At 38.1% G+C, this 17,290-nt stretch overlaps 1 protein-coding gene across 3 annotated transcripts in view; it reads right to left on the reverse strand.

Moving 5' to 3' along the window:
• The window catches only part of RAPGEF5 (Rap guanine nucleotide exchange factor 5), a 243,083-nt gene that overhangs the window by 138,710 nt on the left and 87,083 nt on the right, over nucleotides 1–17,290 (reverse strand). For all 3 annotated transcript variants that reach the window (XM_073898944.1, XM_025873001.2, XM_073898945.1), the window contains exon 7: nucleotides 10,028–10,076. In XM_073898944.1, coding sequence (XP_073755045.1) covers nucleotides 10,028–10,076 — 49 coding nt within the window. The remainder of the gene's footprint in view (nucleotides 1–10,027; nucleotides 10,077–17,290) is intronic.

Consider the following 17,290-nt stretch of genomic DNA (forward strand, 5'->3'; position numbering starts at 1 on the left):
AGGAGAGACAATTTAACCTCAATGTAAAACACTGGCTTCCCTCTCATCCTTTCTATTAAAACCTATTAAAAATAATGTTTACAAAAAGCTCAAACTAAACACAATAGAGTGAAACTATTTTATACTATTTTATATTATATATATTTAATATCCCCAAGAAATAATAAGATATCTTGGTACACAAATACCACTTTAATCTCAATCCCTGGCTAATTTATCCTGGGAAGAGAAAAAAAAATGCTGCTATCTGCTACTTGTAAAATGTATGAGCTTTTACCCTGGTGTTTTCCATTCCAGGAACCAAAGTGGAAAATGGGAACATCTTTTTGCAAATCCCATCTTTATTCTCATAATCCAGAAACGTACTAACAAGGGAGGGAGCGTTGTGTAGTCAGAAAAACTGGAGATGGGGCACTGAAACCCTTGGGTTTGCATTCTGGCTGCGGGCTGGCTAGCCTAGGTGATCTCAGGAGTAACATTTCCTCTCTAAATCTTGACACTGAGACACAACGCAAACGCAAACAGCGCCTCCTGTGGTGGGCACACATATGGTGCCCCATTCACCACCCGTCCCTCTTCTCCTTTTCCTTGAGGGGCCGCATCCATCCCAGCCTTAGGCCATATGTCTTCTCTTGTGTGGGGGTCACCTGACCTCTCGAACCACCCTGATTCTACTGCTCCAGAGGTGGACATGTCATTCTTCCAACAAGGTCCCCAACGAGATGTCTGTGGAGACTACCCGGAGAGAGGTTTTCTCCCTTTCTGCTGAGATTAACTCCAGAGATTCTCTGAAGCCCATAAATTCCCTTTGTGGTTTTCAGTTTTTTGTTTTTGTTTTTGTTTTTCTAGCACTTGCTCCTAAAAGAGTCCTGAATAAAATATTCTCAAGGGTGTGACTCCATTAAGGATAATGAAGGTAATTAATAAAAATATGTATTGCTATAATTAAATATTAGAGTTGAAAGGCATCTCCCACGTTATCAGATTCTACCAATCCCCTCATGATGCAAATTGAAATCACTTTGCTAAGGTCACAGTGACAATTAATGGCATAAACAGAGCCCAGAATCCCTTTCTTTCTTTTCCAAACTTGCATTTCCTAGATACATAGTTTTAAAGCACTTAACTAGCTATGGACTAAGCAGAGTAAAATATAACAACTGCGAAGGAGACTTACCAATATGGTATTTCTGGCTTTCCAGAAATAGAAGCCCACCATGCACAAATTTCATACGATCTAAAGAGAATGGGAGCTAAAAGTGCTTTGGCTGTAGATTCCTGGAAAAGGGAAAAAAAACATATCTCCCAAGACTCTAATTAGCTAACATTAGCAGCAGAATAAGCAATCGAACAAAAAGAAAGCGCAAGGATATCTGTGCTAATTTTTGCAAATCTCTTGAAGCCTTAAAATGCTATTCACATCCACTAAGGCTAGCATTTGGAGGAGAAAAGTGTTTAAAGGCACATCCTAATGGTCTTTTAGAAAATTACAACAAAATGGATCTTTTACTAAGCTAGAGCCTTGAATCATTTATATAATCTATTGATTGTCATTTACTTTTATTTCTGTTTGCATGGTGAGCTGAAATAAAAAACTTTTGCTTTATACTAATTCTTGTTTTAATAACCCTTGGCAATGAGACATAAATCTGTCATGACCACCTGAGCCCTAATTAACAGTTTTACTGCAAGACATAAGATATTAGGGTAATCAATTCCTTCTGTCAAGCCCCAGATGTGCTATCATTTTCATACTTTTTATTAGATGTACACCAACTTCTTTTTCTTCTTCCTTAAAAAACCTCAGAATAGTTTTAGAAAACCACATCAAGCATACACAGAATGTACCATTCTGCAGCTGAAACTCTACTTAACTAAGGCTATGCTTAATGTCTCTGCATTTTATCACCTCCTAACTACACAGTAATAAGTTCTTCTTTTTCAAACAGCCAGTGATTCATTAATGTTTTCCATTTATGAAACATGTGTTGTAATTTATTTATTTTTTTAAAAAGATTTTATTTATTTATTTATTTGAGAGAGAGAATGAGAGAGAGAGAGAGAGAGAGAGCATGAGAGGGGGGAGGGTCAGAGGGAGAAGTAAACTCCCCGCTGAGCGGGGAGCCCGATGCGGGACTTGATCCCGGGACTCCAGGATCATGACCTGAGCCGAAGGCAGTCGCTTAACCAACTGAGTCACCCAGGCGCCCAAACATGTGTTGTAATTTAAAAACAGCAGGGGCTATATTTATCTTTGCTATTATATCCTCACTAGATACACCACCTCACTGTATATTCCAGGGACCTTATACTGTACCTGGAGTATAGCAGGTGCCAAATTAGAATCTGAGAAAGGCATGAAGGAATGCAATACCTATGAGAGCCTCTCTTGTACCTTGCCATTGCCATTTTTCATCTACTCTCAATGTCAACTCAAGCTGTCAGAGTATGGAGTGAAACAGGTAAGTATCTCTAGTACTTTTCATATTTGGATTCTTTGAATACTTTAATATGCAACTTATTGGACTTGTTGATTATTTCTGTCCCTAGACTGTTTACCAAATTTGTTTGGGAGTGCAGGAGAGTAATGTTTTTGTTTCTCTCTAAAATAATCTTGTTGACTCATGTTACCTTTTTTTAAGTTTTTATTTATTTACTTGAGAGAGAGAGAGAGAGATTGAGAGAACGAGTGGGAGGAGGGGCAGAGGTAGAAGCAGACTCCCCTAGGAGCAGGGAGCCCAACGTAGGACTCAATCCCAGAACCCTGGGATCGTGACCTGAGCCAAAGGCAGATGCCTAACCCACAGAGTTGGCGCCCTCATGTTACTTTTCTAACCAAAATTACTATATTTAAAGTCAAGGACAAAATGAGAATGCCAACTATCAATGACCTTAGTCAATCTTATATTGGAAGACACTAGCTAATGAAATACTATGAGATAAAAAGGACTTACTTAGATGGATGAGACAGAGACAAATCAGTCATTATTGATAGATAATATATTTGCCCATATGGGAAATCCAAGATCATTTTAAAACAAGTTATTAGAATTCATTTGAGTTCAACACTTTTGCTAGACCCAAAATTTCATACAGCAAAAATTACCAATGACAGGGCGCCTGGGTGGCTCAGATGGTTAAGCATCTGCCTTTGGCTCATGATCCCAGGGTCCTGGGATTGAGTCCCGCATCGGGCTCCTTGCTCAGCAGGGAGTCTGCTTCTCCCTCTCCCTCTGCCTCTCCCCCTGCTTGTTCTCTCTGTCTCTCTCGCAAATGAATAAATAAAATCTTTAAAAAAAATTACCAGTTATAAAAGACAATAGATGTGGATATTAACAAACTGATTCTAAAGTTTATATGAAAGGAAAAGACCCAGAATAGCAACACAATATTAAAGGAGAAGGACAAAGTTGGAGGACTGACACTACACAATGTCAACACTTCCCAGAAAGCTACAGTAATCGAGACAGTGGAGCATTGTAGAAATAACAGGCAAATGGATCAATGGAATAGAACAGAGAGCCTAGAAATATACCCACACAAATAGAGTCACTGATCTTTGACAAAGGAGCAAAGAAAATATAATGGATAAAGAAGAGTCTTTTCACCAAATGATGCTGGAACAACTCGATATCTATATGCAAAAAAAACCCAAACCTAGACATGGTCCCGACCTTTCACAAAAATTAACTCAAAATGGATCACAGATCTAAATATAAAATGCAAAACCATAAAATTCCTAGAATATGACATAGGAGAAAACTTAGATGACCTTGAGTATGGCATGACTTTCTAGATACACCACCACAGACATGATTCCATGAAAGAAAAATAAGCTTGATTTCATTAAAACTAAAAACATCTGTTCTTCAAAAGACAATGGGAAGAGAATGAGAAGACAAGCCACAAATTGGGAGAAAAGATTTGCAAAAAAGATATGTGAAAAAGGATTCTTCCCCAAAGTATATTAAAAAAAACTCAAAAATGAGGAAACAACTAATCTAAAGATCTTAACAGACACTTCACCAGAGATATACAGATGGCAAATAAGCATATGGAAAGATGCTCCACATCTTATGTCATCAGGAAAAAGCAAATTAAAACAACAATGAGCTACCACTACACAACTATTAGCATGGCCAAAATCCAGAACACTTAGAACAACTAATGCTGGCAAAGATACGGAGCAACAGTAACTCTCATGCATTGCTGGTGGGAATGCAAAATGGTCTAGCCAATTTGGCAGGCAGTTTGGTGGTTTCCTATAAAATGAACCATACTCTTACCATACCATCCAGTAATTGTGCCCCTTGATATTTACACAAGGGATGTGAAAATTTACATCTACACAAAAACCTGCACAGTGTTAAAGCAACTTTATTCCATCACTGCACAAACTAGGAAGCAACCAAGATGTCCTTCAGTAGATGAATGGATAAATAAACCACAGAACACGGAGACAATGGAATGTTACTGACTGCTAAAAAGAAATGAGCTTTCAAGCCATGAAAAGTCATGAAGGAACCTTAAATGCATATTATTAAGCAAAAGGAGCCAATCTGAAAAGGCTACATACTGTATGAATCCAATTATATGACTTTCTGGCAAAGGCAAGACTATGAAAACATTAAAAAGATGAGTGGTTGCCAGGGGTTGGGGAAAGAAATAAAATAGGTGAAGCACAGAAGATTCTTAGAGCAGGGAAACTATTTTATATGATACCATAATGGTAGATACGTATCCTTATACATTTGTCCAAACCCATAAAATGTACAACACAGAGTGAACCCTAACGTAAACTATAGATGTGGGGCAATAATGACGTGTCGGTGTAGGTTCGCTCATGGTAACAAATGTGCCACTCGGAGATGTTCAGAGTAGCAGAGACTGTGCACAGGTAGGGGCAGAGGGTGTATGGGAACTTTTGCATTCTCTGCTCACTTCTTCTGTGAATCCAAAACTTCTCCAAAAAGTACATCTATTAAGACAAAAAGCATCATGAAAGATAAAGACTTGAGAAACCATCACAGAAGAGAACTAAAAAAGAAAGAGAGAGAAGAGAAAGATAGTTCATTTGCAATAGTAACCTATGTCACAAGGTAACTAAAAATACAAACAAAATGTGCAAGGCCTTTATGGAGAAATTTCCACAGCAGTACTAAAAATTTGAAAAAATAAGATATCCTAGGTTCAAGGATGGAAACACTTATTTCCAAAGTGTCAAACTTATCTAATGATCTATAAGTGCAATATACTTTTAAAAATTCCAAAGGAGATTTCACGAAACCTGACAAAATAAAACTATGAGGAGAATAAGAAAGCTAAGAAGAGATTTGCCTTATCCCCACCCTAGAAAAAGTTTTATTATAAAGCTCTGGTAGGTAATTGAAATAATATATATGAATTTCATGTGTGACGGTGTTAGCATCATGTCCAATGAATGCTCCTGAGGTAACTGGCTTAGCATAAGGAAAACATAAAATTGATTTCCACCTGACACCACATACAAAACCAAATTCCAGATGACTTAAAGTCCTAACTGTGAAAAACAAAACTTTAACACTGTCTACACCTAGCTATCAACCTAGCTATTCCAATCTTAATAATTTATTATGAGAAAATAATTGGAAAAGGACAAAATAACACAAGCACAAGAATATTTCTTTAGGTCCTTCTATTATTATTTATAATAGGAAAAATATTAAAAACCTAAATGTGCAATTAGTTGTTGCTCAAGAATGAACAAGATTTAGTTAAATAAAGGTACAAGAATTAGTTAAATAAAGTGTACAGTATATATAGTTAATAAAACTAATGATGCAGAGCTACATTATTGACATGAAAATAAATCCTATAAAAAGTGGATTATAGGGGCCCCTGGGTGGCTCAGATGGCTAGGCATCTGCCTTCAGCTCAGGTCATGATCCCAGGGTCCTGGGATCGAGCCCCGCATCGGGCTCCCTGCTCGGCGGGAAGCCCTGCTTCTCCCTCTCCCACTCCCCCTGCTTGTGTTCCTGCTCTCGCTATCTCTCTCTATCAAATAAATAAATAAAATCTTTTTAAAAAAAAGTGGATTATATATAGCTACAGTAATCAAAACTGGTGCATACCAACACAATCTGTTCAATTGAGAATAACAGAACCTAGACCCACAAAAATATGTCCAACTTATTTTTGACAAAGGTATAAAAGCAATTCAATGAAAGAATGATGGTCTCTTCAACAAAGGTGCTGGGGCAACTGGACATTCATAAGCCAAAAAACCCATCAATAAAAACAGAAAAAACAACCAAAAAAACCCTTGACCTAAGTCTTACACCTTACACAAAAACTAACTCAAACTAAATCATGGATTCAAATTTAAAACATAAAACTATAAAACTTTCAAGGAAAAAAAAAGACAACAGAAATCTTTGGGATCTAGCACTAGACAAAGAGCTCTTAGACATACCCAAAAGCATGATCCATTAAAAAATTATTATTTTTTCCCAAATTAAAAGCTTTTGCTCTGTGAAAGACTTTGATAAGAAAATGAAAGGACAAGCAGACTGGGAGAAAATATTTGCCAACCACATATCCAACAAAGGACTGGTATCTACAATATGTAAAGAACTCTTAAAACTCAACAGTAAACCAATAATTCAATTACAAAAAGGGCAAAAGACAAAAGAGACATTTCACCAAAGATGACATTCAGGTGGCAAATAAGCAACCTAAGGCGATCAATATCATTAAAGATATCACTTCATGCCTATTGGAATGGCTAAAATAAAAAACAGTGATGATACCAAATGCTGACAAAGATGCAGAGAAGCTGGATCACTTACATATTGCTAGTGAGAATTTAAAATGGTATAGCCAGTCTGCAAAACAGTTTGGTAGTTTCTTAAAAAACTAAGCAAGCAACTACCTAACAACCCAGCAATCATACTTGTAGGCATTTATTCCAGAGGAATGAAGACTTAGGTTCACACAAAAACCATACATGAATATTCGCAGATGTAGGTTAAGTCATAATAGCCCAAAACTGTAAGCAATCCAGATGTCCTTCAATGGGTGAGTGGTAAACATACTGTCATACATTCATATGATGGAATATTATTCAGCAATAAAACATAATCAACTATTGACGTCCAACAACCTGAATGAATCTCCAGAGAATTACGGCAAGTGAAAAGAGCTACTCCCAAAAAGTTATATAAACTGTATGATTCTATTTATTTCATATTTTTGAAGTGACAAAAATTATAGAAATAGAGAACAGAGTAGTAACTGCCAAGGGTTATGGAAGGCGTAGGGACAGGAAGAAATTCAGTGTAGTTACTAAAGAGCAACAGGATGAATCCTTGTGGTGTTGGAAGTATTCTTTATCACTGTCAATATCCTGGTTGTGAAATTGTCCCATAGTTTTGCAAAATGTTACTGTTAGGTGAAACTGGGAAAAGAAAACATGGGATCTCTGTATTATTTCTTACACCTGCATATGAATATGTAATTACCTCAAAATACAAGAGTGCACATAAAATGATCCCATTTTTATCAAATCTGCATATTAATATATTATAGTATCTACATATTAAAAGGGAAACATCTGGAAACAAATACAAGAAAAGTAACAGCGGTTATCTCTGTTGGTGAGATGATGGGTGACTTTTCACTTTCCTCATACATTCACATACTATCAAAATTTTTTTCATTGCACACACTACACTGTAATAGTAAGAAAAAGAACAATTAAAATTATTTTTATTATGAAAAACTATGTGCTAACTGTATATACTTTTTTCCACTGAACATTTTACTATATTAATTCTTTAAAATATCATTTTAAAGCTATTTAAACATTTCATTACATTGATCAATTTTATTATTTCTCTACTACAAGGACTTAATGATTGTTTCTAACTTCTTACTGTTTTTTTTTAAAGATTTTATTTATTTATTTGACAGAGAGAGAGACAGCGGGAGAGGGAACACAAGCAGGGGGAGTGGGAGAGGGAGAAGCAGGCTTCCCGCCAAGCAGGGAGCCTGATGTGGGGCTCGATGCAGGGCTCGATCCCAGGACCCTGGGATCGTGATCCGAGCCGAAGGCAGACGCTTAATGAACTGAGCCACCCAAGCGCCCCTCTAATTTTTTATTTTTAAAAAAAAAAAAAAAAAAAAATGCAATAGATTCCTTCTACCTGAATCTTCACATGCATCTCTGATCATGACCTCCAGTCATGGAGCTACTGGATCATAGAGTTAGGGTTTCTAGAACACACTGAAACATTGCTTTTTTGTAAAACTATGATTTTATGTCCCCACCATTAGTGTACATGTGAGAGACCGTTTCACTCTGTCCTGAATAGCCTCCAAAGTTGTGTTCACACTTCAAGCTCCACAGATCAAATGAGTAAAAAAGACAGATATAACTTCATGCAGTCACATCAAGGTTTAATAAAATTAACTCCCCCCACACAATCTTTTATTTTGCATGCTCTAACATGTGTGGGTCTTACTTCTCTTCACCTCCAGAAAGTTCGAACTTCTTAGCCTGACATCCCAAATCCACCTCTTTTTGCCCTGTTCACTTGGCTCTAGTTACTCATACCTCTTTGCTGTTCCTCAAGCACATTTTGCACACCTCTGCCCAAATGCTATTGTTTGGATATCCACAGGGCTCACCCCTTCACTGACTTCAGGTCTTTATTCAAATGTCCCCTACCAGAGTCCCTTCCATCTCACCCTGTGTGAATTAGTAACCCTCATCTCCAGCCTCCCTATCTATATTTATTTGCTCTGTTTTTCTCCCTTTTTTCTAAAACTTAAAAAACAAAAACAAAAACAAAAACCCTACCCTCTATGGCACTGCCATTCCAACTCATACGGACTGTAAGTTTTGTCTCCTTATGATTACAGGAATGAAGAGCAGCTCTAGCCCAATTTATTTCTAGGCCCTCTCTCCCAAAACTTTCATACTGATGTCCTTTCTCCATCAGGCCTCCACCTATGCAAACAGCCATGATCCGATGCTGGCATCGAAGAGCCCTATTTACGGCTGCCCGCTCTGTTCACTACCCTGGGGGTCAGGATGGCTGTTCTTTCCCTCCTCCTCTCTACCTTTACAGCAGGCAGTCTCTGTGTCCTCTCCCAGCCAAATCAACAAACACAAGAGATCACATATGATAAGCTAATTCACACTAATGTGTGTTTGATTCAAAAAGTAACTGAGGGAAAAGCAAACTCTTAAAGTTTCTAAGTGGAAAAAGAAAGATGTAAAATGCATGGTTTGTGTTTTCAAGACATTTCTGTTCCATTTAGTTCTTCGGTTTTTGTCATGTCTTTGATTTTATCATAGTCTTTCTGCCTGAAAAATCTTATTCCAATTTACCATGATCCAAGTAGCACCTTCCTTCAGTTTGTCATTCTATTCAGCATTGACCTCCTCCCTCTGAACAGCAAACGATGCCTCCCTCTCGCACTCTTTCTAAGTGTTTTTCTGCCTCAGTGAGTCTCCATCTCATATTGAATTTCACCAGAGTATGGCTTTCTCTCCTTCAAAATATATCTGAAAGCTCCCTTTTCCTTTCCACGTATTGCTTCCAGATTGTGTCCTACAGGTATCAGGGATCAGATCCACGCAATTAGTCCTACATAAAATGCTTGCTTTTAAAATGTCATTACACAATTATTTTTAGAAGAAACTCCTTTGAGATGAAAAACATACCCTTAAACAAAGACCATCTTTGTGTTATTTTCCTCTGTCATTATGATAGGTAAATGCTATGTGGTTTGCTTTCTTGGGTTGTGTACTTAGACTTTCTTCACGGTTGCAATGGACTACAAATGTATTTTTTATTATTAATTTCATTTTTCCTTGAAATATGAAATAAATTAAAGCAAAGCAGTGAAATTTCAAGGAACTATATATAACAGTCTGTGCTACTTCAATGGCAGAATAGATAATTTTAAAAACAAACAGTGATACTTCTCTGCATTCTGCATCAAAACTTCCTGAGATAAACTCCCAGGAAAGACTACTCACCAGATTTCCTTGCTTTCAAAGCAATAACAGCTGCTAGTTCTCTCTGCACCTAGTAAGATATTAGGAGGAAAAATCAAATTAGAATAAGAAAAATGTGGTTATCAAAAGCAGTACTTTGTGTTTAGGTATGCACCAAAATTAAGAGTTACTGCAATGGAAGTTAAGTTTGCTGTCATGCTTTGGGGTTTTGTTTGTTTTTAGTATCAGGGAAAAACCTCTGCATAGGAATTTTAGGCGAAAAATCTGGAAGAATCATATTGACTTACTTTCAAAAGAAATTAAACAGTTGTCAGAATGTATACACTGTAAAACATTGGTATTTTTTATACGATTATGGGAAGAGTCTCAAAATTGTAACTGGAAAACATATAGAAATACCGTAAATAACCAATTATTAAAACATGCACAATACCTTGGCAAAGATACTAAATATTATTTATCCCTCAAAGATTCTAGTTTATCTAGAAATTCTAGAAAAATTAAATAGGTGGTCCTGGTGTAATTGGGTCTCTACTCAAACACGATCAATGTTCATTTGAAGTCTGACAGGTTTATGGCAAGCATTTTGGAAAATATGCCCCAGAAAAGCAAGTGTCATTGACTCACAGAGTAGGTGAAATGGGAACAGACAAGACAAACTTTAAAATCCTAAGTGCCTTCAACCCCACTTATTTGCTTGCTCTCTCTCTCCACCCACCTCCCCCAAATCTGAATGCCTAAATCCTTTCCTAAAAGCATTCCCAAAGAGGACCATAAAACAGAGACAAAAAAGATAATCAGAGTCACTTTCAAAGATAAGATAAAAAAAAAAAGACACCATGAAGATAATCTTTGGGAAATCTATGTTCAGCAGCAATAAAAATTCAAAATGAACAAGCTCATTCCTCTCTAGGACAGTCTTTTAAGCACAGAAGTACGAATGTGTTCAGGTGTTTGGAGGTGCTGGTGAGTTTGGAAGTGTCCTGCAGCTTATTACACTAATGACATTTTAAAGGGAGAATACACAAGTTCAAGGTTACATAAGACTTGCCATTGAAGTTAATCTAATTTATATTCATTTACTTGAAGGCGAAAGTAGATCTATATGCTAGACTCTGGGACCCCGCTGCGGACTGCCCTCACAACGGCCACATCATCGCCCCTGAGGAAGGCAGGTTCCCCCACCACTGCTTTACTGCTGTGTTGTCCCCGCCTGGCTAATAGGCAGGCCATGCAAAAGGGCATACTCTTCATTTAGCCCATTCTTTGATACTTTCAGCCTCTCTCTCTCTGGAAAATTATACAATAATGAGAAGGCCATTCAGTCCCTCTTCAACCCTGGGAGTCTCAGCTCTGAAAATGCTCATGGTAGGAAGATTTGCAGTTGAACAACTTAGGGATAAAAAGAGGGCCATGGGAAAGAGAAGGGTTACATGACCACAGAAAAACCTTTACAAATACTCGTATGGGTAGTCACATAACAACAAAAGCCACACATTAAAAACATCATTTATTGCATACTTCATGTATTTGTAATGTATCCGCCTCTCTATTCAGGATTTTCCTCCCTCATAGCATCACAAATACTTGGGGCTGGGGGCAAAGATGCAGACTATAAACATCCACTGGGATCTTGTCAACGGCTTCCTGATTTTATGACCTCGCAGGGAGGATCCCACCGTGGCTCAGGGCCAGGAAGAAACCACAGATGGGAAAAGATGTCGGAGACAGACCCCTTCATTTGCTTACAGAAGATCAAAAACAGTCTTCCTCACCCTTCTCTCAGTTTTCCAAACCTGAAATTCTCTTCAGCAGATCTTCAGTTTTTCTTTCTCTAATTAGAAATGTCTCAAAATACAAAGAACTCAGAAAAGGGAGGTATTAGATTCCCAACTTTGTGTAACACCTCATCTTTTCAAAGGTGTGGTGGGGCAAGAAAGGGAGGAAGGGGATGCGTAAGGAAAGGGTACCACATTTGGGCAGAGCTGGAAGGAGGGGAGAGAGGGCAAGGAGAGAGAGAAGAACTTCACAGGTGAATGCTGAAGGAACCTAAGTTCAAAAAAAAAAAAGTTTTAGGGGGCACCTGGGTGGCTCAGTCGTTGAGCGTCCGCCTTCGGCTCAGGTCATGGTCCCAGGGTCCTGGGATCAAGCCCCATACCGGGCTCCCTGCTCTGCGGGAAGCCTGCTTCTCCCTCCCCCACTCCCCCTGCTTGTGTTCCCTCTCTCGCTGTGTCTCTCTCTGTCAAATAAATAAATAATAAATAAATAAATAAATAAATAAAAATAAAAATAAAAGTTTTAAAGTAAATGAGATTACTCTACAGAACCACACAAAGTCCCCTGAGTGTCTGCAGTCAGGGAGAATTTCAGAGTGTGTTATGCAGAGTGGGGTGTGGAATAGCTTCCATGTTTCTGCCCCAGGATGGAGGCTTTTGACAAAAACCCCAAGGGTAGGTATTCTTCCTACAAAACACAAAGGACAAAGTGCTGATCAAGCAAAAACACAAACTAGCTAAGATCTGATTACATGTTCCTATAGCATCTCCACAGAACCTTTTTTTTTTAAGCACACTGTCAAGTATTTAATCATTTTCTTTTTTTTGTAAGATTTTATTTATTTGAGTGAGAGAGAATGAGAGATAGAGAGCACGAGAGGGAAGAGGGTCAGAGGGAGAAGCAGACTCCCCGCTGAGCAGAGAGCCCGATGAGGGAACTCCATCCCGGGACTCCAGGATCATGACCTGAGCCGAAGGCAGTCGCCCAACCAACTGAGCCACCCAGGCACCCAGGTATTTAATCATTTTCAAATGAATGACTAATTCCTGTCTTCTGGATGGAAGCTCCAATGAGGCAGGGACCTGTTTGTCTTTTTATGGTATTATCCAGAGCAATCACTAACAATCATTCATTGGCCCACAGGAGGTGGATGCATACACAACTTTAGGAAAAATGTGGGAAGGACCTAGGGGAGAGAAAAATGACAAGAGAAGGCTAATAAGCTACTAATAAGCTACTCCCAGCAGGAATCTTCAGAACAGAATATTAGAAGGACTCAGGGCTTCCTCTGCCAATAATTATTACTTTTATATTGAAAACTGAAACTCTAAGCAGCTGCAGAAACAGAAACTAGAATTTTCTAGGAAGGGACTGGTTGGCACTGAACACGAAGTTCTAGTACCAAAACATATTCTGACAACTTCCTGAGACACCCCAAGCAAAAGCCATCCAGCTGTGAGATGCTCCAGAATTCCTGACAGTCAGGAACTGTTTGAGATAATAAATGTGTAGTTCCAAACCACCAAAGTTTGAGGTAGTTCTACTGAGGAGTCTTTTATAAGAAAATGACTATTTTTCTATTTGATCTACTCGTGTTATTGGTTAACCTTAGTTTCTCTGTGATTGAAATGAACCCTCTTCTTAGATCAGGCTCAAGACATGTACGCATGCACAGCCAAGAGCCACATTCTGATACTGGCCCTTGTTTTTATTTAATGTGGGTGCTAATCCACTGCCTGGGTAAGTGGAAGAAGGATGCATTATTACCTTGGCCTTCCCTATCACAACCCTTCCCCACTATGATCTGCAGCCCCTGGGGCTAGATGTAGTTCAGAATTCAAACTTTTATCCATTTCAGAAAGAGATCCTATCTATGTCACATCCTCAGGGAGGTCTGGGGCAGCAACTTGTCATCAGAAATCAGACACATGAATATATTGCTACAGTGAAATGTGTAATTATTCATACCAAATGAGACAATGGAAAACTAGAAAAAGCCTCGGGATTTTCCACTGTTTACGTTCAGAGTAGGTTAGATTTTGTCACCAAGTACGGAGAAACTTGTTTTCCAGAGCTTCTGTATTTCAGAGGTGAATAATAGATGGTAAACCTCTACAAACTGTTCACTAAAAGCTTCTCTCCCTCATTTTTTTCCCTCATGTTTCCTCTTGTCAAATAGCTATGGAGTCACTGCTTTATTAAGAAATGCTTTCTTTAACTAGCTTGGATTTTCATCAATCTATTTCAGCAGTTCCCAAGCCTGATTGCACATTAGAATCACTTGGGGAGCTTTAAAAAACTACTGACCTTGAGCCCCAACTAAGTCAGCCTCTCTGGGGGAGAGTCCAAGCATCAGTACTAGCTGCTGTTGGTGTTTCAAAGGTCCCTAAGTGATTCCAGGCTGTATGCAGGGTTGACAATCACTGCTCTGTTCAATAAGATATCTTAGTTTTCCCAAGACTCAACCTTTTAATCTTATAATCATTTCAAATGGCAATCCATCTTTACTTTGTATGTTGTTCTCCTCTAATTTAATTCATTTGTAAAGGAACATGGCCTTCCCTGTATTCTAGCTATAGAATTATGCTATAATCCAATCAAATGATAAGATTCAGTTACTAAATCAGCAGTTTCATAGATACCAACTACTCAAGTACAAGGAAAACTGTAAGGACACTTTTTAAGAGGCTGAAACTTTAATTGAGGATGGGTAGTCACATAACAACAAATGACTCAACATGCAAGAGCACGAAATAATTAAAAACACATCTGTAGCTTAGGGTATATTTGCTCTTGTGAATATTTACACAGATAGGGTAATTAAGGGACTAAGAAGACATTGGTCGAAACTTTCCCTCTCCCCTTGTTACCCATCAGAAACATGTTGCAATATTTTAAACTTCTTCAACAATCAGTAGGGCTGTTCACAAAATAGCCCTGAAATTCAACAAGAGTAAGAGCCAGTCTTACTTCTAGCATTTTGTCTTCTCTTCGGCACTTTAATCTTGCCTTCAGCCCCCAAATCCAAATGCTCAGGAAGTTGTTTTGTGGCAATGCCAAGACTGAAGAGGCAAAAGAAAAGTGTCAAATGCAAACTCTGAGCATCTCTGGGAGAGGTTAACTGAGAAGACATGGAGGAAGAAGCCCTTAAAAACCAAGCTGGTTTGGCAAGACAGATCAAGTGTGGCAAAGTCTTAGCTAACCGAAGCATTGTCCTTACAAACTAACTTCGAATAAATCGCCAAAGATTTCCTAAAGGTTTTAAGTAAATCTATTTTAGAAACATTTAAATTATGATATGATAGAAATGTTTTACAAACATAGAAACTATTTTCTCAATTTCCTCCATTAAATATAAGAGGAAACATAATCCAATACTCTTCCCTGTTCTATTCCCAAATATACTCACTTTTAAACCACTATAAAACCTTAAGCTAGTAAGGACATGAAGAACTCCAGAAAGAAACAAATATATATGCTCCTTAATCAACACTCTTTTAGTAAGACACAAACTGAGCAGTGAGGGTGGCTAGACCTTTGTCCTATCAAGGAACACCCATGAATTAAGTTACAATCTCCTTTGTTCCTTCCTCAGAGGTCTGTTTTCCTCTTTCTAAATTCATTATTTTGTTCCAAAGAACTAATATTGCCACAAGCCTGACACATGGATAATCTTGCAATTACCTGTTATTAGAAAACCAATAATTAGAAACCAATAATTAGAAAATTAAGAAAGTTGTTTATACATCTGTCCAGACACTACTGTTCTCCACCTAACAGTTTATTTAACAAATAGTTGTCTTCCCAGTAATTGCTGTCACCACATCGAAGATGTATTTGTTAAGCATACTGGGATGATAAAGTATGCTTACTCAACTATTTCAAGGCTATTAGGGATATTTAAAAAATCTTTTATGTAGAATATTCTGTTGAACATACACAGATAGGCCTATTAATTTTATTATAACTTAGACAACAGCTGACTGTTCAAAGACCAATATATATGTGGAACTGGCCTGAAAGCAACAAGATGCATTGGAATGAATTCCTCCACTTAAGCTTTTAAATCTGCTATTTAAGTTGGCTATATGTATATACATCTACTTTGACAGAGCTTCACATTAAAAAGATCTGGTAGTTTTTAGGTGATCACAAGCATGGTGTGAATTAACAATGGAAATGAGATTACTTAGAATAAATAACAATGTTTTTAGGAATATTACGAAAAGATGACATTCAGACCACCAAAAAACCCCAAAACTGGTAGAATCCAGAATGATGAACATCTGGGTTGTATTCGGTGTGGAGCATCATCTGTTTAGGTTCATGAGGAGGAGACAGGAGGAAACTAGGGGACAGCCACCTCCTTGTAGTTAAATGCACTGGATGCAGCACTCTTTATTTACCTGGTCCTCTCTGTAGGATTTGACATTGTTACCTCTTCTCTTCTTAACCACTAGGATTTCATGACACCGCATACTCCAGGCTTTTCTCTTTCCTCTCTGGCCACTATTTCTCTTCTCCCAAGGCTCTACTTTTCTTCTACCTTTAAATTTTGATGCTCCTTAGCAATCTATCCTCAGCCCGCTAGACCTTCTTCTCTTTCTGTTCATTCTTCATAGGTCATTTCATTTACTCACAGTGCTTCAATTATATTTGTATCTCTAGGGCCATTCACCTCCTGGACCTAAATGTTCCTCGAGTAGCTCAAACTCGACATTTCCAAATGTGAAGTCACTTTCTTACCACTTCTTCATACCCCATATAATTGCTCCATGTCCTACATACCAAGTCAGTGAATGGTAGCACCATGCACCCAGGGTCTCAAGCCAAAAATTGAGGTGTCCCTGACTTAGCTCAGCCCACCATCTTTTCCCATTCAGACTGTTGTCTCTAACTTTTCTCTCTTCAAACCATATGATTCTTTACAGCAAACTAATCATCTTACAAAATAAATTTTACATTACATCTCTTGCTAAAAAACTCTTCAAATACTTTCCCATGACACTATGACAGAGTCCAATGTCTAACACTGCATATGTAGTATTCTTCTGATCTGGTCTTCAGTATTATCTCTATCTCCATTCCTTCTCTCAAAAATCTATGTTCCAAAAAAAAAAAAAAAAAAAGTCAATGCTCCAGTTTAGTAAAACAGAACTCTTATATTCTCTGAAAGGGCCATGTTCTTTCCTCAATTGGGCCTTTCCACATGTTCTTCTCTCTGTCTGGAATGCCTCTCCAACTCCCCACTTTGTGTGACTGTCACTTACTTGTCCTTCAGGTCCCTCCTTAGTTACAGTCTTCTCTTGAATGCAATCTCCCCCAATGGGGCCACATCCTCCTTGCTTATACCCCAATAACATTTACCTCAATTATAAGGCTTTCACAGGCTAGTGAAATCTCCCCTTTAGTTGGGGGTCCCCAATAGTTTACTATAAGCCCCCTGAAATGAACTCCTTTACTCATCATTCTGACCCTGGTTCTTGGTACCACTCACAGTATGTACGT

The sequence above is a fragment of the Callorhinus ursinus genome, unplaced genomic scaffold (genome assembly GCF_003265705.2).
Source record: "Callorhinus ursinus isolate GAN/ISIS: 27379988/994484 unplaced genomic scaffold, GSC_fseal_2.0 scaffold12, whole genome shotgun sequence".
Taxonomy (NCBI): Eukaryota; Metazoa; Chordata; class Mammalia; order Carnivora; family Otariidae; genus Callorhinus; species Callorhinus ursinus.